This window comes from Herpailurus yagouaroundi, unplaced genomic scaffold (assembly GCF_014898765.1).
Source record: "Herpailurus yagouaroundi ecotype Mexico unplaced genomic scaffold, PumYag 181, whole genome shotgun sequence".
In the NCBI taxonomy this organism is placed as follows: domain Eukaryota; kingdom Metazoa; phylum Chordata; class Mammalia; order Carnivora; family Felidae; genus Herpailurus; species Herpailurus yagouaroundi.
The window spans coordinates 28,278,458-28,303,254 of record NW_024412412.1 but is presented as its reverse complement, the minus strand read 5'-3'; the positions used below and the strand labels follow the sequence as shown (position 1 = coordinate 28,303,254).

Genomic DNA, 24,797 nt, shown 5'->3' with positions numbered 1-24,797 from the left:
TGGCTCAGTCAGTTAAGCCTCGGACTCCTGATTTCAGCTCGGGTCATGATCTCACAGTTGCTGAGTTTGAACCCTGCATTGGGCTCTGCCCTGTGAGTGCAGAGCCTGCTTAGGATTCTTTTTCTCTCCTCCTCTCTCTGCCCCTCCCCTGCTCTCTCTTTCAAAATAAATAAACTTAAAAAAATTTTTTTAATTTTTCTAAAGGAAAGAGGTTGGCAAATAAAAACAAGAACATTTCTGGTAAACAAATTTAGAACTGGCTTGCAAACTTAAGATTAAATGCAGTTTTACATGGCGAGTAATTAGCAAGGATTAGAGGTTGATGGTTATTTTCTGCAGGATGAAACACACAACATATACATACATACATACATATGTGACAGAAGAAAAGTGCAAAGAAAGAAAGATGTTTAAGGATTATGGCTTTTATTTTTAATTAAGATGCCTTTACAACCAAAATACCAAAAACTGATATTGCACTCACCAAGTCTCCTGACTGGTCTGCCAATGTCCAGCCTTCCCTACTCCTGTCAGACTGCTGAGGTCATAGAACAGAAAGTACAGGAATGGCAGCAAGACAGACTTGGGTACTCATTCCTACTCCACCAGTTATTACCTGTGTGACTTGGACGTGTTTTTAAACCCCTACGTATCTGTTTCTTTATGTGTAAAATGGAGGATAATAGGATTATTGGAGGATTAAATGAGAAGATACAAGTGAAATGCATGGTCTCTAGGAAGGACTCAAAAAAGCATTCGTTTTTCCTTGACAGCATAACTTGACTGAACTTTTCGGAAGCACTCTTTTCACAAACTCTCTTCCCTACCCCCAACTCTAAGAACATTCTCTCACATTAACTCCAAACACATTTGCTTGCACTTCAAGTACTTGCCTCCCCAAACACTATCCATGGTTCCCATTTCTCCTCTGGGTATGTTTTTCTATGCTCAATCCATTTTCTCTAGGAACTTTGAAAATAACCACTTACATTTGCAATCTGAGCTTTCCAGGTTTGGCTGAAACTCAGCCTCCTTTAAGCCTTTATAGATAATAGACTAACGTCCTCAGATACTGCAACATCTACTGCAATCATACACGTGTCCCTTCTCTTCAGTATTGTTTCATCACCTTTTCATGTTTTGTTCTTTAATGGGTCTAGTACTATTTACAAGTCACTTGAGATCAAGATTTCCTCCAGCCTGATTTCCCATCATATGACCTATTTCTGTTGAAAGAAGTAGCTTTCCAGACCACATTTCACACATGTGTTCTCTACCAAAAATAATAACAATTATATATGTATGTGTATATATGTATGTACATATATATGTGTATATATATGTATGTATGTATATGTATATACATATGTGTGCATAATTATGTATGTGTGTGTGTGTATATATATATATATATATGTAATTTTTTTCCTCTTCTCCAGGCAACTTCAAGGTTTTGCTTGGGGAGAAGGTGCAAACTTCAGTTCATATACCACCTTCCCTTATTAAAAAAAATTTTTTAAGTTTATTTATTTATTCTGAAGGAGAGAGAGAGCATGAGTAGGGGAGGGCCAGGTAGGGAGAGAGAGAATCCTGAGCAGGCCCCATGCTGTCAGCGCAGAGCCCAACATAGGGCTCGAATTCACCACTCTGTGAGATCATGACCTGAGCCGAGATCACGAGTCAGACGTTTAACCGACTGAACCACCCAGGTGCCCCCAAATGCCACCTTCCAAAAGCTTTCTGTAACTGTTGCCCAGGAGGGAAAAGACAACTAACATGTTAACCCCTTACTGTACTATTGGATAGGCACTTGTAAATGTTTCTTCACAACCTGAAAAGGTAGACCTTACTGAGCCCTTTTAACAGATGAGGAATCCGAGGCTGGGGGAAACTGGATGCAAGAACACACCTATGAAGTTGGCAAAGCCAAGATAGGAAACTTGCCTTCTTCTTTCACTTGGGTTGAGTTGGCAGTAGTATGTGCCTTCTATATAGTCAGTATGGCTGTTTAGCACCTGCTGTACGAGGGATCTAGCAGTTAACAGTTGTTCAATAAATATATGTTGAATGTACAAATCACTAGAACTCAGGAAACACTGCAGTAAATGCAGTAAAGAATGCTGGAGCTGGAAGGGACACAGATTGTTGTCATACAGAGAATTCATGAAAGGGAGGCTTCAATATATTAGGGTCCACAGCTACTTAGTTGCAGAGATAAGGCTAGAAAGAATTCATTTATACACCCAATAAATATTGAATGCTTGCTATGGGAGAGTGCTAGACTCTGGGGAGACAATGCAGCTGAGGAAAGGCACAGGTTTCCCAATTCCTCTCCAGAGCGCTGAAACAGCCCTGCCGGAGACTAAGGTGGGTCTAAATTCCCAGAGAAAAGGATGTGAAGGGAGAACCGGAAGAGATTGGTCCGGACCCCAAGTGAGTAAGGAGAAGGGTAAAATAGGGGCCACCCTTGACCCCCACGGGCCGTTTGTCCTCCAAGCCACAAGGAGGCGCTGCAACCCTCCGCGTCCCTAGCCCCGCCGGCGCCGCCAGCTCGCCTGTTCCCGGCGGAAATGCCCAGGCGATGACGGAAACCCAGAGGGAGGGGAGAGAAAGAGCGAGAGAGGGGGCGAAAGAGCCGGGAGAAGCGGGCGGGCGGGCGTGAGGCGGCGGGTGGTTAGCCTCTGTAGGGTGTTGCGCCGAAGACCCGCGCCTCACTCCCCCCTAAACTTCCCTCGCCCTTCACCGACTCCCGGGGCGCGCAGCCGGGCGGGCGAGGGTCTCGAGGCCCTGCGCCCGGAGCCGCCCGCTGGCCTTGGGCGGGGCGAGGGGCCCGCAGCCACCCTCCCCGGCTCCCTCCTCTCCCGCTGGGAGCTGGCGGCGGCGTCGGCAGCGAGAGAGGGGAGCGGCGCCCGGGGTAGGGGTGGGTAGGGGCGGGGAGGGGGGAGGGAGGCGGCAGGGAAGGGGGATCGGGCCGCCATGGACGACAAGGCGTTCACCAAGGAGCTCGACCAGTGGGTCGAGCAGCTGAACGAGTGTAAACAGCTTAACGAGAACCAAGTGCGGACGCTGTGCGAAAAGGTAAGAGAAAAAAGAAGAAATGTGGGAGCGTTTGGCTGGGTGGGGGCGGCCCCTCCCCTCCCGGGCCTGTCCGCCCTGTGCCCCGCGTAGCCGGTCCGGGTCCCCGTCGGGCTGCGTCTCCCGGCTGGGACGTCCACCCGGGCGGCGGGACGGGCCATTCCATGACCTAGCTTCAGGGGGCCTCCCCGGGCTCCACCTCTCCTCTGGGCCCACCCTAGGGCCCCATCCGGAAGCTCACTTCGCTGGCCTAAGGAGTCCGGTGGAGATGGGCGGGGAAACATGGCATCAGGAATCCACGCCCTAGATTTTATTGGGGTCACCGCCGCTCTTCTGGGGATTACTGACCCTAACGTTTCACGTGGGGACTGGCGATCTCGGCGCTTTAGAATGCAGGCAAATTAATGCAATCTCATTTGAAAATGCACCGAAAGTTAACCTGGATGTTATTACTATTAATGAACTTTTTAGTAGACGTAGGAATTTTCTCAGGTGAATCAGGGCCTTTAAAAAAATCACTAACCTGGGATGTGTCACGCGTTTGTTTGTGGAGGGATGGCTGTAATGGCGGGCTGATGTTTTAAATAGAGGTTGACTGTGGTTGAAACAGATGGTGACTGGTCTTCGCACTGAGTGGCCTTGGAAGCAAAATGTTTATTGTCAAAAACAAGACAGCATGTCTTAAGTTTGGCAACGGTGATTACTTGAAATGATGAATGGGAACGTGTTTTAGTGCACAATAACCCTTTTCAAAAAGTTATTTCCGTTTCTATTCTATCTAAAGTGTTTGGGTTTGTTTTTGTTTTCCCCCTATCCCAAAGAATAATAAAATATGCAGGTGGTTAACTGCTGACAGTTGTTCTTGATTGAGTGATCTTGGGCAACTTTCAGAATTCTGTATCCATTGTTTTCTTAACCACTGGGATCATTTCGCACTCTCCATTTTAAAGTCTGGGATTTTTCTTATTCAGTTTTTATAATCGAGACTAAATTTTCACACGTTTTTATGTAGAAAAAGTCCTGTAGGAAAGAGTAACAAAGTTATTTATTCTTACTGCTGTGGGGTTTGTATTTTTAAGGCATAATCTGTAAGAGTTGTTTGATCATTTTGTTTGGAAATCAGGACGCCTCAGAAATGCATTGAAGAAGAAAATAATAGGGCACTCTTAAAATTATGCAACTTAACGGATGGAGGAGTAATAGCTAATAATCTAGAACAGTGTTTTTAACAAGTAAGGTTGCCAAGGACTGTTATGTATTAAATAATTATAACTCTTAACACGGGAGAATTTCTGTAAATAGAACTGCCAACCCAGTGGTGTTTTTTTTTTTTCTTTCTGAAACAAACATTACTTATAGCTTCAAGTCGACATTGTTTTCTTATTTGATAATCTATAATTTCACGAGTCTTAAAATTTCCATTTTAAATTGCTCTCTCAAGGCCTAGTGTCAACATTCAATTTTGAAATACCTAGTTTTGAAATTAGTTGAGTCGGTTAACCCTGCTGTGAGTATTAGATACAGACTTGAAGTTGTGAACAGAGTTGGTGTTGAATCAGTTTTTCCCTTTGACTAAAATAATTTTAAGATAACGTTTATAGAGAAGAGTATTGTACCACTTCCCAATCACACTTAAGTCATTTTATTTTATTTTATTCATTTAAGTAATTTCTACATGCAACGTGGGGCTCCAACTCACCACCCCGAGATCAAGAGCCACAGGCTCCCCCTGAGCCAGCCAGGCACCCCTCAATCACGCTTCAGTCTTAATCATCTGAGGAAGTTTTCTGTATTTGTTAAGAGAGATTATTTGTACTTCAGCACTTAAATAAATTGGACTACAGATCTCTAGGACCTTATAGGTATATTTAAGCTTATAAATTCCTCACTCTTTTTAATTTTTTTTTATTTTGAGAGATAGCGAGCACATGGGCAAGAGGGGGAGGGCAGGGAGAGAGGGAGACAGAGAAACCCAAGCAGGCTCCATGCTGTCGTCACGAGCCCAGTGTGGGGCTCAATCCCATGAACCATGAGATCGTGATCTGACCCGAAATTAAAAGTCAGATGCTTAACTGACTGAGCCACCTAGCTACCCCACTACTTAAAAAAAAAAAAAAGCTCATATCCACTAAACATGAATTTTTAAGTGAAAATAACCCAGCCTTTTATCTGTGGCCTCTACCCCTTAGGTGGAATTGCCAATGGACTGGAGAAGTGTAATATAGTATTTCTTTCTCACCACCCTTTTGAGCAATGCTTAGTTTTACAACCCTCTCATGGCCACTGTGGTGTTTCTTGGTGGCATATGTATTGTCTTCTAACCTTAGTCTTTGGTTTCCACTTTATATCTCTACCCCTAACATTCTTTTTCCTGACAGGTGTGCTATTTACTTACAATGAACTTTGGTAGTCAGCATATCTGAGTTTAAACCCAGTCTCATTGCACCTCTAATTCCTTTTTTGTAAGACGAGAGTAACATTAAAATACTACCCAGATAGGGGCGCCTTGGGTGGCTCAGTTGGTTGAGCGTCCGACTTCAGCTCAGGTCATGATCTCACGGTTTGTGGGTTTTAGCCCCGCGTTGGGCTCTGTGCTGACAGCTCAGAGCCTGGAGCCTGCTTCAGATTCATTCTCTGTCTCTCTCTTTGACCCTCCCCTGCTTGCGTGTGTTCTCTCTCTCTCTCTCTCTCTCTCTCTCTCTCTCTCTCTCTCTCTCAAAAATAAATAATAAACATTAAAAAATTTTTTTAAAGATACCACAGATAAAGTACTAACAAGCAAGAAGCCCTCAGTGAGTGAATCTTAGAAAAAGCCAAGTAAAAATAGCCATTTTATCTTGTTTTATTTTTTATTTATTTTTTTAATGTTTGTTTATTTTTGAGAGAGCACGCAGAGAGGGAGACAGAGAATCCGAAGCAGGCTCCCAACCAGGGCTTGAACTCACTAACTGTGAGATAGATGGTGACCTAAGTCGAAGTCAGAAGCTTAACTGACTGAGCCACTCAGGTGCCTCCGTTTTACCTCGTTTTAAATCTGTCATCTCATTTTCTTTTGGGAAAAGATGCAAATTAAATAGCTGTGTTGATGTGAGGTTTTATGTGTAGTGGTTGTATAACCCTGAAAAATATAGTTTCTGTATTTCATGTAGTCTCTGTTATCTGAAGCACAAAGTACTAGAATTAGTAACAATTTTGTGAAGTGACTTTAAACTCCTTGCCTGGTCTACTTAGTACTTCCTCTACCTGTCCAGGTCAAGAATGGCAGGCATAAAGAAGGAATATAAAAGAAAAATAAAATGTTAAACCTAGTTATACAGACCATCTTTTGGTTCAATTCTTTGTGACTACATGGTTTTTTGTTTTTTGTTTTTTAATGGGAATCTTTTGGAGTCTAATGAAAATACTCTATAGGACATTGCTTTATATAGTGGTGATTTTTTTCCCTCAAAATTAAATTCCTGTTGTAATTCAGGTTGCCTAAACACTGAAGGAGTCAGCTGAAATTGAAACCAAAGTGGGACTGGTAAAAGCCCTATTTTGAGAGAATGGCAAAAGTAAGATCCATCCATCCAAAAGTAAGGCCATCCAAGTGCCAAATGGGGAAGAACTACAAAAGATGTGGTCTGGCCTTCCAGGTTCATTTTTGTATAGAAAGAAAATTGTTTGCATAAAATAATAAGGTACATCTTCTGAGAGGACTAGCTCTTAAATTAACAGTCCAGCTTTTGAAGCCAATTGCAAATTTGACTAATGTGCATAGAGAATCAGTTTCTGTGATTCATTTCTGCAACAGCCGTGTGTACAGTAATTTTAAAAGATAGTATGCCTGGAGAGCCAGTCTGGCGCTGTTCAGGACATTGTGTGACTAGAACTATATTTAATTCTTGGTAGCATCTCAGGAAGAGAAACTTTTTAGGCTCTTTTATCCAGTAAGCTTTATTTTATACTGAAGAACCCGGGCAATGATACTGTAAGTAGGTAAGGAGATTTAGCTGTGTGCTAGCAGATCTTTATTCTGATGATTACAAAGTGCCTACTTAGAAAAATTTTGAGGCTTGGGGCACCTGGGTGGCTCAGTAGGTTAAATTTCGGACTCTTGGTTTTGGCTCAGGTCATGATCTCACCATTTGTGAAATCGAGCCCCACAGAGAACAGGCTCTGTACTGACAGCAGGGAGCCTCCTTGAAATTCTCTCTCTCCCTCTCTGCCCCTCCCTCTCTCAAAATAAATAAGCTTTTTTTTTTTTTTGAGGTTTGTGTAGGAGTGTAAATATGTAAATCTTATGTTAAACTAATGGATATGTTTCTGGGTTGTGGCCTCAGCCTTGAAATAAACAGAAATATCATTAGGATATTACTTACCTCATTAATGTGAAATAGTGTGCTTAAATTCCTGAATGCTTAAAACCATCTTAGTGAAGATTAGAGTCTCATAAAAATGAATGATTTTTGTGAGCAAGAAAAATCTCTTAGATTACTTTTTTCTTTGATAGGTTGTAGCTAAAAAATAGTGGTCTTAGTAATCAGAAAGCCTAACTGGTCCTTCATTTTAACTTCTCTTAAGCTCTGGTGGTCCATTTGATAGAGTCTAAAATGCAGTGATGTAGAAAGTAGCTCCTTCCCTTCTAACTGTAACAAAGAATGACCTCATTACAGTGGACTATGAGGTTAAAACCCAATTTTGCTGACCGAACCAGTCATTTTCCATGCTTATCTAAGCCAGCCTCTCATAGCAGGCAGGTAAAGAAACTAAACCAAACTAGACTAGCACTAAATGCTAATGATTAGAAAGCAGACTTTTTAAAATCAGTTCATTTCTCAACTCTATATGATGTGTAAAATCATCTCTGTAGGTAGATAAAATGAAGATGTCTACATTACATATTTTTTTCGCATGGAATAGTTTTCTTTGTAGTAGGTGCCTTTTATTCTAATGTGAAGAGCCTGTATGAATTTTTTCTTCACAGTCTTTTCTTCAGGATAAATACTATGAGGGACTTGCTGAATGAAGTCCTTCTTTGCTAAAAGGAAACCAAATACCAGAAGTTGAAGATAAAATTAATGCCAAAACAATTGCTGTGTTTTAAAGTGTATCTGTTTTCTGAACTTAGTTGTTCTAAGAATGGCATTAAAATCATAGATGTAATCTATTGCGTGTAAGAATTTGAGTCTACTTTAAATAGGAATTTTGTTTTGAAGTGATTCCCCTATACTGATTCTTCTTGATGTAAACATAGTTAAATGTTATCCTAATCTTGGTTCTTTAAAATAACTTATATAAAGAAATATTTTCTTCCAGACTATTCCTTTACTAATGATTAAATCTTGTTTATGCTTCTTGTATCTTTTCAAGTCTAAATTTCTTTAATAATCATATTAATCTAGGGAATGAGGTCAGTTTATTATAGATTTGGTTTCTTTTCTAGGGAATGGTGGGGAGCTCAAGCCTAGACTTGGTTTGCTGTCTCTTATAGTCTGGGACAGTTGATTATGCCTTGCAAACTGCCCTTTTTTGAGCAAGAGTTAAATGATAATCTTGAGGTACAGTCTAAGATAAGTGACTTGCACTACAATGGCATTGTGATATAGCACAATGAAAGCATGCAAAGTTCCATTGAAGATCTGTTAAATAATAATTTATACAAAGGCAGTCATTTTATTTTGGGAATAGGATGGGAAGGTGGGATCGTACCCTCACCTCTTCCATCTTATATGAAATATTTTTTGAAGTGACTTTTTAGCATGTAATTTTTTTAATGTGCCAAAGTAATATGTAGCCTATTCTTTAATTTTTCTCTTTTCATTTCTAGAGAGGAAAATACTTACAAAGTGTCTTCTACTTTTGAAAGATTTCCCACACGACCTAGATAAGGAGCAGAGTTGGCTCTGCAGTCTTGCCTTTGCTTTAGTAGCAATAGAGACACTTCTTCGAGAAATGAGAAAGAAAAGAATGGTCGAATAAATGCTGGCATTGTATTTTTTATACCATAGATTCAGCAAATTTTAGTTGCACTCCTGTGTGCCAGACACTGTTCAAAGTGCTGGAGATTCAGCTGTGAACAGAAGAGGAGACTGATGATAAACAGATTTAATAGAATGCCAGACGGTGGTTCTTGGTAGGAAGAAAAGCAGAGGATAGAAGGGAGTGATGGACTTGAGCTTAGGAGGCTCTTTGAACAGACTAGTCAGAGAAAGCCTAGCAAATTATTCATTAGATGATTTACTTTTGTGATCTGAAAGTGTGTTGCAGGAGTTAGAGGGCACATTCCGAAGACTACCCTCGTTTTTGACACCAGTTACACGTCCTGTGGGTTCCACAGCCGCTCTCTCAGGTTCAGTAATTCACAGGAAGGCCTCGCAGAATGTACTCATGATTGCAGGGAAAGAATACAGATTAAAATCAGCCAAGGGAAGAGACACACAGGGCAGAGTTCAGGAGGGCCTGATGTCTTGTCTCCAGAGGCAGAACTGGCACCGGGTCACCCAACCCAGTAGGCAAGAGCAGATGCCAGACCTCTCTTTGGGGAAGGTTCTTAACATATACAGATTTTTACTTCGTAACAAATTTTAGGTGACAAGAACTTGTAATAAATAATTAGGGGGAAAATAATGCCAAAATACATGAAGAAAACATGGGTAGATTTATCAGAATCTTAGAGTGTGTAGGATATGAGGTATTTTCCTACAAATTGAGTTGGTATGTTCTTTGTTGTAATTTCATAACATTTTCTTTTCTTGATTCTGTAAACTCTGAAAATGCAGAATGTTGACCATTTAATGTTTAAAATATTCTTTGCCTATTCTTGTAATTTTTACTGGACATTTTAGCATTTTTGTGTAGTCAGATGGTTCAGCTTTTCCTTAAACTTTGTACATAAGAAACACTCGGGAAAGAAAAAAATTCGGATTCCTTAATTCCATCCCAGAAACTGATTATGTTTTGGCATGTCCAAAAATCTGCATTTAAAAAAAAAATATGTATTTTTTTTAATTTATTTATTTTGGGAGAAGGGGGTGAGGCTCAGAGGATCCAAAGCAGGCTCCAGACAGCAGACAGCCACATGTGGGGCTCAAACCCACAAACCATGAGATCATGACCTGAGCCAAAGTGGGATGTTTAACTGACTGAACCACCCAGGTGTCCCTGCATTTTTTTAAAATGTTTATTTTTGAGAGATCGAGTGAGTGGGGGAAGGGCAGAGAGAGGGGGAGAGAGAATCCAAAGCAGCCTCCACACTGTCAGCACAGAGCCTGACGTGGGGCTCAAACTCACAGACTGAGATCATGACATGAGCTCACATCAAGAGTCAGATGCTTAACCAGTTGAGCCACCCAAGCACCTCTACCTTAAGTTTGGATCAGCTACCAACATTTTTTTGTTTGTGTTTTCCATGTTGCAAGATGTCTCTGAGAGCTTCTTTACTGAGATTTTTGCCAGCATCACTTCCTCTGGGATATATTCATTCTCCTCATCACAACCACTTTCTTCATATATGTCAATAAGTTTCCTTATTTATTTATGTCACTATTTTCTAGCTGCGTATTTAGAGCCTCTCCAGCAGCAGCAGTATCCATATCTCATAGACAGCCATTTCTTTGATATATTTTTTATTTGAATTTCATTGAGTTTTACCACTTTTCATTTCTTTGCTGCAGTTTCATCATTGTTGACCAAATCCTTCTTTTTGAGTATCCATTTTTGTAAAATGTCACATGAGTTTATTGCTAGAAGATAAGGAGGCAACATAGCTGTACATTTTGCTCTCTGGGTGTAAACCTAGTAACAAATGTGCTATGACCCATCCCTTAAAGTTTTGAAAGAAGTGATGTGATTGTTATTGATCGTGATGCTGCACCTCTTGCTTATATAGTAACTTGTATACCAGCAGCAAAAAATAATAAAGTTTATTTATTTTGAGAGAGAGGGAGAGAGCACATGAGCAGGGGGGGTCAGAGAGAGAGAAAGTCCCAAGCAGGCTCCTCACTGTCAGCAAAGAGCCCAAAACAGGGCTTGAACCCACATACCATGACATCATGACCGAAATCAACTTGGATGCTTAACTGACTGAGCCACCCAGGCACCCTGCAAAAAAAAAAAAAAAATTTTTTTTTAAGTAGGCTTCACACCCAGTGCAGAGCCCAGCATGAGGCTTGAACTCACGACCCTGAAATCAAGAGTTGGCTGCTTAACCGACTAAGCCACCCAGGTGCCCTAGCAGCAGAATTTTTAATTACAGTAAATATACTGTGGTAACTTAAATTTGAACCTTGTTATTGGGGGCCTAATTTAACTAAACCATGGTGACTGAAATTCATGCATATAGGAACTAATACAAAGTGAGAATTGCCTGTATTAAAGAGAAATTATTGGGGTAGGATTCATATCCACTAAATAATTTTTTTCTAACCCCATTGGGCTACAGCAGTATTTCATACATTTTCGTCACCCCAAAAAAGAAACTCTGTGCCCATTAGCAGTTACTCCCCATTTCACCCTTCCCCCATCCCTTGGCAGCCACTAATTTACTTTCTCTATAGGTTGTCTCTATAAAATGTCTCTATTCTAGATATTTTATATAAATGAAATCATGCAATATGTAGTCTTTTGTGTCTGGCTTTTTTCAGTTAGCATAAAATTTTCAAGATTCTTCCATGTTGTAGCACATATCAGTACTTCATTTCTTCATTTCTTTTATTGGCTGAATAAATTTGTATCATATGGATATAGCTCCCTGGTTGTTTTTATAATTAAGTTCTTGCCATCTGGATTTTTTTTTTTTGAAGTTTAAAATTTTATTTTTCAGATTTAAAAAGGACTTTTTAAAAATTTTAACACAGAAATGTAGGGAAAAGAACACAAATGCTCTTCACTGTTGCACCCACCTTCCCCAACCACTGCCTTCCTACCTCAGAGACAAACATAGTTTTCCAGACCTTGTTCTTGAGAGGCAAAAAACATCTGTTGGGGAGGGGAATGTTTTTGGTATAATGTTATTATTAAAATGGGATCATAGATATAACATCGTAAAACTTTTTTTACTGAACAATATATCATGACCTATACGCATACACATAACTCATTCTTTTTATTTCAACAGAGTATATGACTTATTTTTATATGTGTTTCCAGGCTTGAAATTGCTTGGCAAACAGACAGATTGACTGTTGCTGAGCTGAAAGGAAAAGTTCATTTCCTTGTATTTAAAAAAAAGTCAGCTGTCATTTATCATTTATGGAAGAAGCTTGTAACTATATGGCTAAAGTCAAAAACACAAGAAATAGCAAGTGTTGGTGAGGATGTGGAGAAAAAGGAACCCTTGTGCACTCTTGGTGAGAAGGTAAATTGATGCAACCACTATGGAAAACAGTATGAAGTTTCCTCAAAAAATTAAAAATAGAATGATCATATGATCCAGTAATTCCACTTTTGAATATTTATCCAACGAAAACAGAAACACTAATTCAAAAAGATATATGCACCCCTATATTTATTGCAGCATCATTTATAATAGCCAAAACATGGAAGCAGCTGAAGTATCCATCAATAGATGAATGGATAAAGAAGATGTATGGTATATATGCAATGCAATATTACCCAGCCATAAAAAAGAATGAAATCTTGCCATTTGCAACAATATGAATGGACCTAGAGGGTATAATGCTAAGTGAAATAAGAGAAAAACAAATACCATATGATTTCACTCGTATGTGGAATTTAAGAAACAACAACCAAAAGAGACAAAAACAGACTCTTAAATACAGATAACAAATGGGTGCCTGGGTGACTCAGTTAAGTGTCCGACCGGCTTAAGGTCACGATCTCACAGTTTGTGGGTTCGAGCCCCACATCGGGCTCTGTGCTGACAGCTCAGAGCCTGGAGCCCGGTTCGGATTCTGTGTCCCCCTTTCTGTCTGCTCTTCCCCCACTTGTGCTCTGTCTCTCAAAAATAAACCATAAAAAAAGATTTTTTTTTTTTTTTTTAAAAAGTGATGATTACCAGAGGGATGGATGGGGTAAGGGCATGGGTGAAATAGATAAAGGGGACTAAGAGTACCTTGAACATTGAGAGATGTGTAGAATTGTTGAATCATTCTGTTGTACCCCTGAAACTAATATAGTACTGTATGTTTGAATAAAAAATAGGTCAGATGTCATTTATGGAAGAATCTTGGAACTATAGGAGGACAGGCACCCTGCTTATATTAACTTAGGTCTGTAGGATTTTTAACTTCATTTAATCTCATCTCTTTCTTTTTTTTTTTCTTTTTTTTTTTCAATGTTTATTTTTTTTTGGGACAGAGAGAGACAGAGCGTGAACAGGGGAGGGGCAGAGAGAGAGAGGGAGACACAGAATCGGAAACAGGCTCCAGGCTCTGAGCCATCAGCCCAGAGCCCGATGCGGGGCTCGAACCCACGGACTGCGAGATCATGACCTGGCTGAAGTCGGACGCTCAACCGATTGCGCCACCCAGGCGCCCCTAATCTCATCTCTTTCATAGATCAGTCTGTTCTGTAGCCTTAAGATGAATTTACCTATGTTTTAGAGCAAATTATTTATGTGTAAATAGAGGGGAAAGAAAATTTGCATACTGACTCTGCCAAAACCAAATACAGTAGCTTTTCCTTAATATGGGTCTGGTGATGGGCACCAGCACAAAAACAGAAGTAGAATTTCACCTGTTGGGCAGGGGAGATTTTAGTACATTTACGTACTATGCGTTCCTAAAACATGGGTAGGAGGGAAAATATTTTTTTCCTCCTATTTTATATAAACATCATTCCCAAATTTTTGTTTTCTCAGTTCTCTTCCTAAGATAGATTTGGTTCATAGCAGCAAGAAAGAACATGTCTTAAATGGGTGAGAAAGGAAACCAGTTTAAATGGATGGGTAGGGGCGCCTGGTTGGCGCAGTCGGTTAAGCGTCCGACTTCAGCCAGGTCACGATCTCGCGGTCCGTGAGTTCGAGCCCCGCGTCAGGCTCTGGGCTGATGGCTCAGAGCCTGGAGCCTGTTTCCCATTCTGTGTCTCCCTCTCTCTCTGCGCCTCCCCCGTTCATGCTCTGTCTCTCTCTATCCCAAAAATAAATAAACGTTGAAAAAAAAAATTTTTAAATGGATGGGTATACAGCATTCCATGCAGCAGTAACAGCTTCCTGCCAAGTGGCATTTACCATCCCCACAGTCCTTCACTTTACAGGTTTAAACTTGGTCTTATCTGTGTCCTAGAGATATTAAAGTTTGGGTGTTAAATCATATTAAAAATCACTCGTGGGGGGGGGGGGCGGCGCCTGGGTGGCTCATTTGGTTGAGCATCCGACTCTTTATTTTGGCTCAGGTCATGATCTCACGGGTTTGTGGCTTCAAGCCCTGCATTGGGCTCTGCGCTCAGGCAGTGTGGAGCCTGCTGGAGGTTCTGTCTGTCTGTCTGTCTCTCTCTGCCCCTCCCCTGCTTGCGCGTGCTCTTTCTTTCAAAATAAATAAACTTAAAAAAAAATCAGTCATGAGAATTACATATACAATCACACGTGTATAAAAAGAGTCGACATAGCAGTCCTGAGACCACTATCTGTAGAAAGGCCTCATTTCAGGGTTGCCCTTGTATGGAGTCTGGGAACTTGAATTTGGGAAGGGTTCCCACCATCCCATTACGAATGGCTCACCTGTGCCTAAACTTTGTATGCAAACAGTATGATTTATGCTGAGCACGTGCTTTCCTCACTTTGGTATATGCTTGGCAAGAGGGTGCCTGTGTGACCAACTCCCAATTACAGATCTTGAGCACGGAGTCTAATGAGCTTCTCTGGTAGACAGCATTTCACACTTCTTGTCACAGCTCATTGCTGCAGGCATTCAGTGTACTCTGAGACTCCCTTGGGAGAGGACTCTTGGAAGCTTGTGCCTGATTTACTCAGGACTTTGCCCCCATGTGCCTTTTCCCTTCGCTGAGTTCACTTCGTATCCTTATGTTGTAATAAAATCTAGCCGTAAGTGTGACTATATAATTGAGTTCTGTTGGTCTTCTTTGTGAACCTGTGAACCACCAGGAAACCTGGGGATGGTTTGGGGGGGCCCTGACACACAAAGGTTTTTACATGGAGAATTTGGAGAATTTTAAATATCAGGTGAACTGTATATACTTCTGCCAGTCCAGCACATGATTTCCCTGTAGGCAAGTCAAAGATCTTACAATAATATCACTTGGTGAGCCAGGAATCCTGAAAGAAAGGGTGTGAGTTAAAAATCAAGAGTGTTTAAAACATCAGGGGATCTATACAATGGAGATTAAAACTGAGAGGTGGGGTGGATATCACACTGGCCTGAGAAGTACCTTCTTCACTACTATGTAGTGTAGACGGAGTATTGCTGTATTATTGTGAAACATAGATACATTCTATATCCTATCTTAACTCACCAGGTAGTTTTGTGAAACCTGTGCTGGGTTAAGATAACCGTATATCCTTAAAAGAACAATTGACTTAGATAATACTTGTATTTTGGTGCTTTTTATTTCTATACTTAAAGTAAGACAGTAAGTGATAAGGGTTGCATATCAAGCAGAATTTTTCAGAGTTGGAACCATCAGTCGAGTGTTGTTTTTTTTATTTTTTAAATAATAGTAATAAATAGAAGACATCAGCTCCGAATGAACATTCTAATGATTTGTGCTGTTCAGTTTGATTTTTCTTTTCCTGAACATAATTGGGAAGCTGTCTTGTGGAGTAAAGTTGGTTAAAGTTTCTTTCATTTGTGATTTTAGACATTTTTGAGCTGTTTGTCAGACCCATGTAGGAGATGATTGATAATTTAAAATTTCCTTCAGTTGTAATTGGAATTACACCTTTTAGTGACTCTACCCTCATTCTGTTTGCATGCCATTGATGGATTGGGGCAGCAGGGAACGTGTGTCTCAGCCAGTGAGCTGTAGCAGAGTGGCTGAGTGGGACTTCTGAGAAAGTTTTCTAAGATAGATAGACTAGGCTAGCATGTACTCTTTAGTCTTTTGTCCCTTTGCCTTCTTGCTGAAATAGGGCACCAGATACAGTGACTAGAGTTGCACCACCAGTTTGTGACCATGAGTTGACAATTGTGTTCACTGCAGATCACAAGGTAGGTGGAAAGAGTCTGCTGTCCTGGTGACCCTTGAGAAGCTGCACCAGTCCAGGATGCCTACCTCCAGGCTTCTTCTTAACGTGACAAAAATAAACCCAGTTTGTATTCTCCCCCCGCCCCCACTGCCAAAAGGGATAATTTCAGTATTATAATGATTATAAAATAATGTACTTACCACACAGCTAAAAATCAACCCCTAAAGAATATCAGTTTACGAAAGGATAGCTATTTCCACATTATACATGTGGAAGGAAGACTGCATATTTTTTAAGTTAATCCCTGCACCCACCGTGGGGATTGAACTCACAACCCCAAGATCACGAAAAGTATATAAGGTTACACAGATTTGAACCAGAAGGGGAGTCCCTATTTCTTGAAAGATTTCTATACATATAATCTCTAACTAACTATAGGCAAAGAGAAGAAAAAACATGGGTTACATTGTTCATAACTCTTGGGAAGGCCTACCAGGCTAATGTAAGCAGAAACAATATTTGGTAGCCTAGAATCAAAAGGAAACCTGGAGAGGGGCGCCTGAGTGTCTCAGTGGGTTAAGCATCTGATTCTTGATTTCAGCTCAGGTCATGTTCTCATGGTTCATGGGATCGGGCCCTGTGTCAGGCTCTGAGATGACAGTGAGGAGCCTTACTTGGGATTCTCTCTGTCTCTGTCTCTCTCTATCAAAAGTAAATAAACTTTAAAAAAAAAAAAAAAAAAGGAAAGCTGGAGAACTTAGCTTGGAAATTTTGTAGAAATTAACAAAGAATGGAGCCACAGTCAAAATCATACGTGAGAAATGTTTTAGAACACTGGAGAGAATGGCTCTTTTGGAATAGAACTTGCTATTGTCCCTACTGCTTAGAGTCACTTCAAAATAAAAGTCTGGGCTAAGTGCATCCAGTTGGCATAGATGAATCTGGAGATAGACTTTGTGATTCCTACAATGTGTATGCAAACTTGCATTGCAATTTGTTTTACATATTCTAACATCAGTCCTTATGATTAGTTAATAGGACACTAATAGTCACTGAAAACAAGTTGAAGTGAATGGGAAACATGTCTTTGTAGAAATGTGAACCTGCTTACCCTTACATGATCTCTGTCTTTCATCTTTCATGTGGGTCAACAACAGAAGCATTAACATAGAGATTTTGTTAAACTTTTTAGTTTCCTGACCTCTTTATACTCTTAAAATTTAAGTTCCAAAGAGAGCTTTTCTTTATGTGGGTTGTATGATTGATACTTTATTAGCAATTAACGCTGAAATATTAAAAGATAAAGTTTCTTCAACATAGTCTCAATATTAGTTTCTTCAACATAGTCTCAATATTACACATCTTGGAACATTTTGTTTTTGTTTTTGTTTAATTTGAGCGTGTGCGAGAAGGGGAGAGGGGTAGAGGGGGAAGAGAGAAAATCTTAAGCAGGCATTCAGGAAGGAGCCCAATACAGGGCTCGATACCATGACCCTGAGATCATGACCTGAGCTTGAAATCAAGAGTCGGACATTCATCCGACTGAGCCACCCAGACACCACACAAGTCTTAAAAGTATGAAAGCCATCAATATTCCCAAAATCTCTTTACCTAGACTTAAAGAACTTTTTGATAAAATACAGAAAAGTATAACTTTAAATTACATTTAAGTCCATTACTATAAAAATAGTTACAAGCCCTCTTCCATTTAACAGTTCAAACAAAGATGGCTAATTCAGAGACTTATATTCCCAGACACTGTTGTATAGTTTCTTAGGGTTTCTCAAAACTATGACCTCTTAATGTTGACTACCAGTTAGTGATTTTTTAAGACATAGTTTGTTCTCCAGATATCTTTAGATGATAGATGTCAGTATGTTTCTTTTATCTTGTGTGCTATAAATATTTTCCCAGGCTTCTCCTTTTATCTTTTTGTATGAGAAATTTTTATTTTGTTTGGTGCAGCCCATCTAAACCAGCCTGTTTTTGCCAGAGGGTTTACCTGTTCCTCTTTTTATCTCTGGTGCCTGGCCTACAACACACACTTCACAAATGTGTGTTACATGTATACATGAACATTACTTTTCAGGAGTATTTTGATGTGTCAGGTGATTGCTGTGTATGGTATACATCAAAGTGAATAGATTATCATCTTAACAACTGTTGTCCTATGCAGTTACAAATGTTAAATAACTTTTCCTGTTTTTGGTAATGTTTCCTTTAGTAGATTTGTACTTGTGATTAGCTTGTTAAATTACTAATGTTATATGACTTGAGGATTTTCTTTAACTCTGCAAAATCTTGGTTACTTGCTCCTGTTTACTTGAAAAGCAAGTTTTTGCTTGCTAAGTAAATGACAATGATTTTCTCATTTGAAGCCTGTTGCCATTGACCTTTTTTTTTTTTTCCAGTTGATAGTTACATTGCAGGAGGTTATGTTGCTTTTGAAGGTCTTCTGCTGATTGTTTTCTCAATCTTCAGCTGTTTTATAGGATCCTGTTGACTTTGGGATTTGGCTTTTGTAAACTCAGTTCTTCTATTGAGGGATTTCCTTCTCTAGACGCCCCTGCTTCCCTGATGCGTTAGTGGTTTGACAGGACTTGGCTGACTTTGCTATAAGTATTTTGCCCTTGTGATCTAAACCAGCTATTTGGAGAACCTAACACTTAAAAATTGGCCAAACAGCTTCTTGGAGTGGAGTTCCTAGACCGTTTTCCTTATTTTAATAGGTGATCATGAAGTAGTTTTAGGACTTATCTTTTTCATTTATATATCAAATGCCCTTTATATCAATATTAGCATTAGGTTTCATATGTGTAACAAAAAACCCAAAAAAAGCGTTTAACCAAAGTAGCAGTTTATATTTTTCTTATATATAGGCATATCTGGAGGTGATATGGTAGCCCTACAAAGTTACTAGGAAACCATAGACACTTGCCGTATTATTTTTCTGTGGCTGCTGTAACAAAATATTACAAACTGGGTGGCTTAAAACAGCAGAAATACATTATCTCACAGCTCTGGAAGCCAGAGGTTCAAAATCAAGGTGTCAGCAGGGCCACACACCCTCTGAAGCTCTAAGAGAATCTGTCCCTTGCCTCTTAACAGCTTCTGGTGGCTGGTGACATTCCTTGGCTGCATCACTTCATTCTGCCTCTGTCTTCACATGAGGGTGTGTGTGCGTGCGCTTGTCTGTCCGTCCAAAACTCCCTCTGCCTCATTATGCCTGTTGTGATAATCTAGGATAAGCTCCTCCTGTCCGAATCCACAATCACATCGTTTTCATGCGAGGATAATATTTACAGGTTTTGGTGATTAGGAAGTGACTATATCTTTGTGGGTGTTTTTTCAGCCTTGCCACATCTTCCAGCACTCTCTTCTGCTGTTACCAGGGAGCAGCTCTTGTCCTTGTGGTCTGAGGTGGTTTTTGAAGTTCCAGCCATCCCATAAAGCATTCCAGGAAACAGGATGGAGAGTGATGAAGGACATGCCTTCATTTCCTTAAGGAAATTTTCTGGTTCCCACATAACACTTCTTACATCTCACTGACCAGAACTTAGTCTCATTGCTATCTGTAGCTACATGGAGGCTGGTGCTATGGACTATTTGTGTCCCCCCAAAATTTATAGATGAAGCCTAATTACCAATGTGATGGTTTTTGGAGAGGGGGCCTTTGAGAGGTAGTTAGGTCATGAAGGTAAAGCTCCCATGAATGGTATTAGAGCCCTTATTTAGAAGAGACTCTGGAGAGATGACTTCCCTCCTTCTCTCTCTCTCTCTCTCTCTCTCACCCTCTCACCACCATGTGAGAATACAGCAAGAAGGCGTGCCTCTGCAAAACAGGATGAAGGTCGTCACCAGGAATTGAATCTGCTGGCACCTTGGTGTTGGGCTTTCCAACCTTCAGAATTGTGAGGAAGCAGTTTGTGTTGTTGAAGCCATCTAGTCTGTGGTATTTGTTGTAGGAGCCTGAACTAAGGCAGCTGAGAAGTAGAGTCTTTGAGCTGGGAGCATGGCTACCTTGACTATAATTAGTTTAATTATGGAGAAGGAAGGGGAGACTAGTTATTGAGGTTAAGCAGTCTTTGCCTTAGATCACATTACATTTTGTTAGCTACTGTCCATTGTTTTCCAAAGAAGATGTATAAATGTTCATTCCTACCAGTAGGGTATGAGAATAGGCTTGCTAACAGTAAGTGAATGTCTTTTTTGCCAATCTTACGAATGGAAAAGAAGCATTTTTAAAAAAAATTTTATGTTTATTTATTTTTGAGAGAGGGGAGGGGGGAAGGGGCACAGAGAGGGAGACACAGAATCTGAAGCAGGCTCCAGGCTCTAAGCTGTCAGCACAGAGCCCGACACGGGGCTCGAACCTACAAACCGTGAGATCATGACCTGAGCCAAAGTTGGATGCTTAACCAACTGAGCCACCCAGGAGCCCCAAAGAAGCATATTTTTTTCAATGTTTTATTTATTTTTGAGACACACACACACACACACACACAGCATGAGCAGGGGAGGGGCAAAGAGAGAGGGAGACAGAATCCAAAGCAGCTCCAGGTTCTGAGCTGTCAGCACAGAGCCTGACCCCAGGCTCGAGCTCATGAAGCATGAGATCATGACCTGAGCCAAAGTTAAAGGACAGGAAATAACTAAAAAAAAGAGGCACAGCCCAGGGCTATGATCACCAAGTGGCACAACGAAGTACCACTCCTTACTGTACCCTGCCAGTCCAAGCCATGTGAATAAACTAGCAAAACCCGGAGGGTTTTCATTGACATCCCTCGTCTCTGAAAAGAGACAGCTAAGTGGGATCTTGATCTGGTCCTCTCTTGTCTGAGAAATAGTGGAAATGGCTATTGGGAAGAAATGGGAAGCGAGTGGTGGGCCTGACAGCGACAGAACTGAATGTGTCATGGCTGCTCAAACTAAGACAAGACATTGGGAAATATGTCCAAAGTCTGAGAGTGTACCCCTATGGGAGTGGAGTGAGCCCTAAAAAACCTCAGAAGCAAATGCAGTTTGTAGGTATTCTAGACCCCACACACCCTCTTGTGAGCCCTCTTACCTTCTCTCTTGGCTACATAAAGAAGAATTGAAATTAACTACCTCAACATTAAACCTGTGGTTCGGGGGCACCTGGCTGGCTCAGCTGGAAGAGCGTGCAACTCGATCTCACAGTCATGAGTTCGAGCCCCACGTTGGGCGTCAAGATTATTTAAATAATTTTTTTAAAAAACTTTAAACCCTTGTTTCATTGGGGAAAACAAACCAGTCTCATGTGGTAGAGTGGGAGTTAATAAATCACTTGCAATATATTGGCATAAATAGAAGGTTTAGACAACCACAAAGTGAGAACAGCATGGCAAGCAAATTACAGCAAGCAAGAATGGAACATAGCTTGGGAAATACTGTACAAAAGACCCAAAGTAAAAATAAAAGCAAGCCTTATCCCGAGGAACAGGAAGAAATTACCCAGATGTGCTCAAATTATAAAACAACTGACAGTGATGTGGATTAAATAAAAGAAGCTTGAAAAACGATAGCATAGGAGGAGATGAATAGAGATTTAGGAAACATTGAGGGCAAAATCAGTAGTAATACAAAAGAAGCAGAATAGATGTAGCAGGAAAAAATCTACCTCCAGAAAGTTAAGGTAATCACAAGGAATGCAAGTGACAACAACAAAAAAACAAACATAATTAAAAATAATTCAGGTAATTAAAATTTTTTTTAATTTTAAATTCCAGTCTAACACAGTGTTATATTAATTTCAGGTGTACAATATAATGATTCACCAGTTCCATACATCACCTCATGCTTCTCACAAGTGTACTCCTTAATCTCCCATTGCCTTATAACTTCTGAAATAGGAAATTCAAATAGAGCAGATTCCATGTCATGACAAGAGAATGTCCCCTAACTTAAGAAATGATAATATTTATAAGTCAAAGGAGTGTGATCTTACTAAGTTTTAGGAAATCTTACTCTTAGGCTTCCAGAACTGTGAGAAGTAAAATTCTGTTGTTTCTAAGCTACTCAGTCTATGGCATTTTTATTGTAGAATGCCAAACAGACTAAGACATTAGTAATTACAAGATTTATAAGGGGAAAAGAAATTGTCATTCTGGAGTGTATATGAAAAATCCAAGAGAATCTGTAAAATTTTAAGTGGCACAGTCAGTTGGGCGACTGACTTAAGCTCAGGTCATGACCTCAAATTGTTGAGTTTGAGCCCCACATTAGGCTCTCTGCTGTCAGTGCAGGGCCCTCTTCAGATCCTCTGTCTCCCTCTCCCTGCCCTTTTCCACTTGTGTTCTCCCTCTCTCTCAAAACTAAATTTAAAAAAAAATTTTTAAATAAAGTTTTAAGTATTCTAAGTTATGAGTATTATGTAAAAATCTGGCATAAGAGATATTTTTAAAATCCCAGTACAGTATCAAATATAGATTATCTTGGATTATGTATGACAGCTGCAATAACAAGTAGACATTATTAGACAATTAAAAGACACTTGACCAGGGGTGCCTGGGTGGTTCAGTTAGTTAAGCGTCTGACTTGCACTCAGGTCATGATCTCAACAGCTTGTGAGTTCAAGCCCCGCGTCAGGCTCTGTGCCCTCAGCTCAGAGCCTGGAGCCTGCTTCTGATTCTGTGTTTTGCTCTCGCTCTCTACCCCTCCCCCGCTCACACTCTGTCTCTCTCTCTCAAAAATAAAAATAAAAAAATAAAAAACTTGACTGAAGAATAAAGGAGATCTGAAATAATTGTCAGTACTATATTTATCGGTGTAAAAACTTCATATTCTTTTTTTTTTTTTTAATTTTTTTTTCAACGTTTATTTATTTTGGGGACAGAGAGAGACAGAGCATGAACGGGGGAGGGGCAGAGAGAGAGGGAGACACAGAATCGGAAACAGGCTCCGGGCTCTGAGCCATCAGCCCAGAGCCCGACGCGGGGCTCGAACTCCCGGACCGCGAGATCGTGACCTGGCTGAAGTCGGACGCTTAACCGACTGCGCCACCCAGGCGCCCCAAAACTTCATATTCTAAAGATGCCTACTCCAAATATATAAATTCAGAGCAATTTGAGTCAAAATCTCAACAAAATTTTAATAGGCCTTGACAAATTAGTTTTAAAATTCATATGGCAGCTTTAATGAAAGGACCAAAACCAAATAATTTTGAATAAAAGGAGTAAGGAAGAGAGCCTCAGTTCTCTGTTACCATCATTTCTCATAGAATTAAATTAGTCTGTTACTGATGCAGGGGTAGTAGACCAGTGAGAAGGGAATCTGAGGCAAGGTTAAGATGCTGACACTTTATTCAGGGACTGTACAAGCCCAGGTAGCCCAAAAATCAGGTGAGAAAGCTGTGAAGCAATGTGATATATGATGCATTACCTTGGGAGGTGAGGCTTCTGCCAAGTCCAGATAAATCATACCTCAGAGAAGTCCATGAAAGGAAAAACCAAGCTGGCAATTTATTTCCCTCTTCCCTTCTTTACTCCCTCTTCCCGCTGGTCAAGGTGCACTCCAGATGACCCCCACCTGTTTCCGGATTGTGCATCCTGCCTTCAGCACTTGCTCAGTAGACCAGATCCCACATCCCCACCATGTGTCATTCCATGCCTGGAAATAGAGGAGCAACTTGGCATAGTTAGGGCTCAGCATGAGGACCAACCAGGTCCACAACTTCACCTTAAATTCTAGCCAGCTCAGGGTACCATCAGTGATGACAGCAGTACAGTTCAGAAGACAGGCAGCTCCTTTTTTTTTCTCTTTTTTTAAAATATTTTTTAATATTTTATTTTTGAGAGATAGAGCATGAGCAGGGGAGGGACAGAAAGAGAGGGAGACAGAATCTGAAGCAGGCTCCAGGCTCCAAGCTGTCAGCCTAGAGCCTGATGCGGGGCTCGAACTCATGGGCCATGACGAGATCATGACCTGAGCTGAAGTTGGATGCTCAACCGACTGAGCCACCCAGTTCCCCCGACAGGCAGCTTCCGAAGAAAAAGAATTATAAAGGAATCTGAGAAAGTGTACAGGGCAGTTTCCAGTACAAATAAGAAATCAGGAAACAGAATGTTGGTCTTTACAAAAGGCTGGCACTATATAAATAGTGCTGGACTAGCTGAGTAACCACTAAGAAAAATAAAAAGTTCCCAGAGTCGCCTAGCTGGTTCAGTCGGTAGAGCATGTGACTTTTGATCTTGGGGTTGTGTATTTGAACCCCACTTTGGGTGTAGAAATTACTTAAAATCTTTTTTAAAAAATGAATCCCTACGTTATAACAAATTCCAGCTGAGTTCAAGATCTGTTAAATGTGAAAAGGCAAACTGGGATAAAAACACTGGAGTGCTGGAGGACCTGGGTGGTTCAGACTCCATCTCAGCTCAGGTCTTGATCTCGTGAGTTTAAGCCCAGCGTTGGGCTCCGTGCTAGGTGGGGAGCCTACTTAAAAAAAAAAAATACAGGAGTGCCTTTTTGGACCTAGATGTGGAGAACAATTTCTAAAACAAGACCCAAGCACCAGAAACTGTAAAGGAGCAAAAGAAATAGATTTGGCTGTCTTCGAAACAATAAAAGAAACTTAACTAGTGACACTAGAAGTGAAATAAAAACACCAGCCCCAGATTGA

The 24,797-nt window shown here is 40.5% G+C and overlaps 1 protein-coding gene across 1 annotated transcript in view; it reads left to right on the top strand.

Moving 5' to 3' along the window:
• Positions 1 to 2,942: 2,942 nt before the first annotated feature.
• Positions 2,943 to 24,797, top strand: part of PPP2CB (protein phosphatase 2 catalytic subunit beta) — a 35,259-nt gene continuing 13,404 nt past the window's right edge. The window contains exon 1 of the mRNA XM_040490179.1: positions 2,943 to 3,078. Within this exon, the coding sequence (XP_040346113.1) occupies positions 2,977 to 3,078 (102 nt within the window). The 5' untranslated portion in view covers positions 2,943 to 2,976. The remainder of the gene's footprint in view (positions 3,079 to 24,797) is intronic.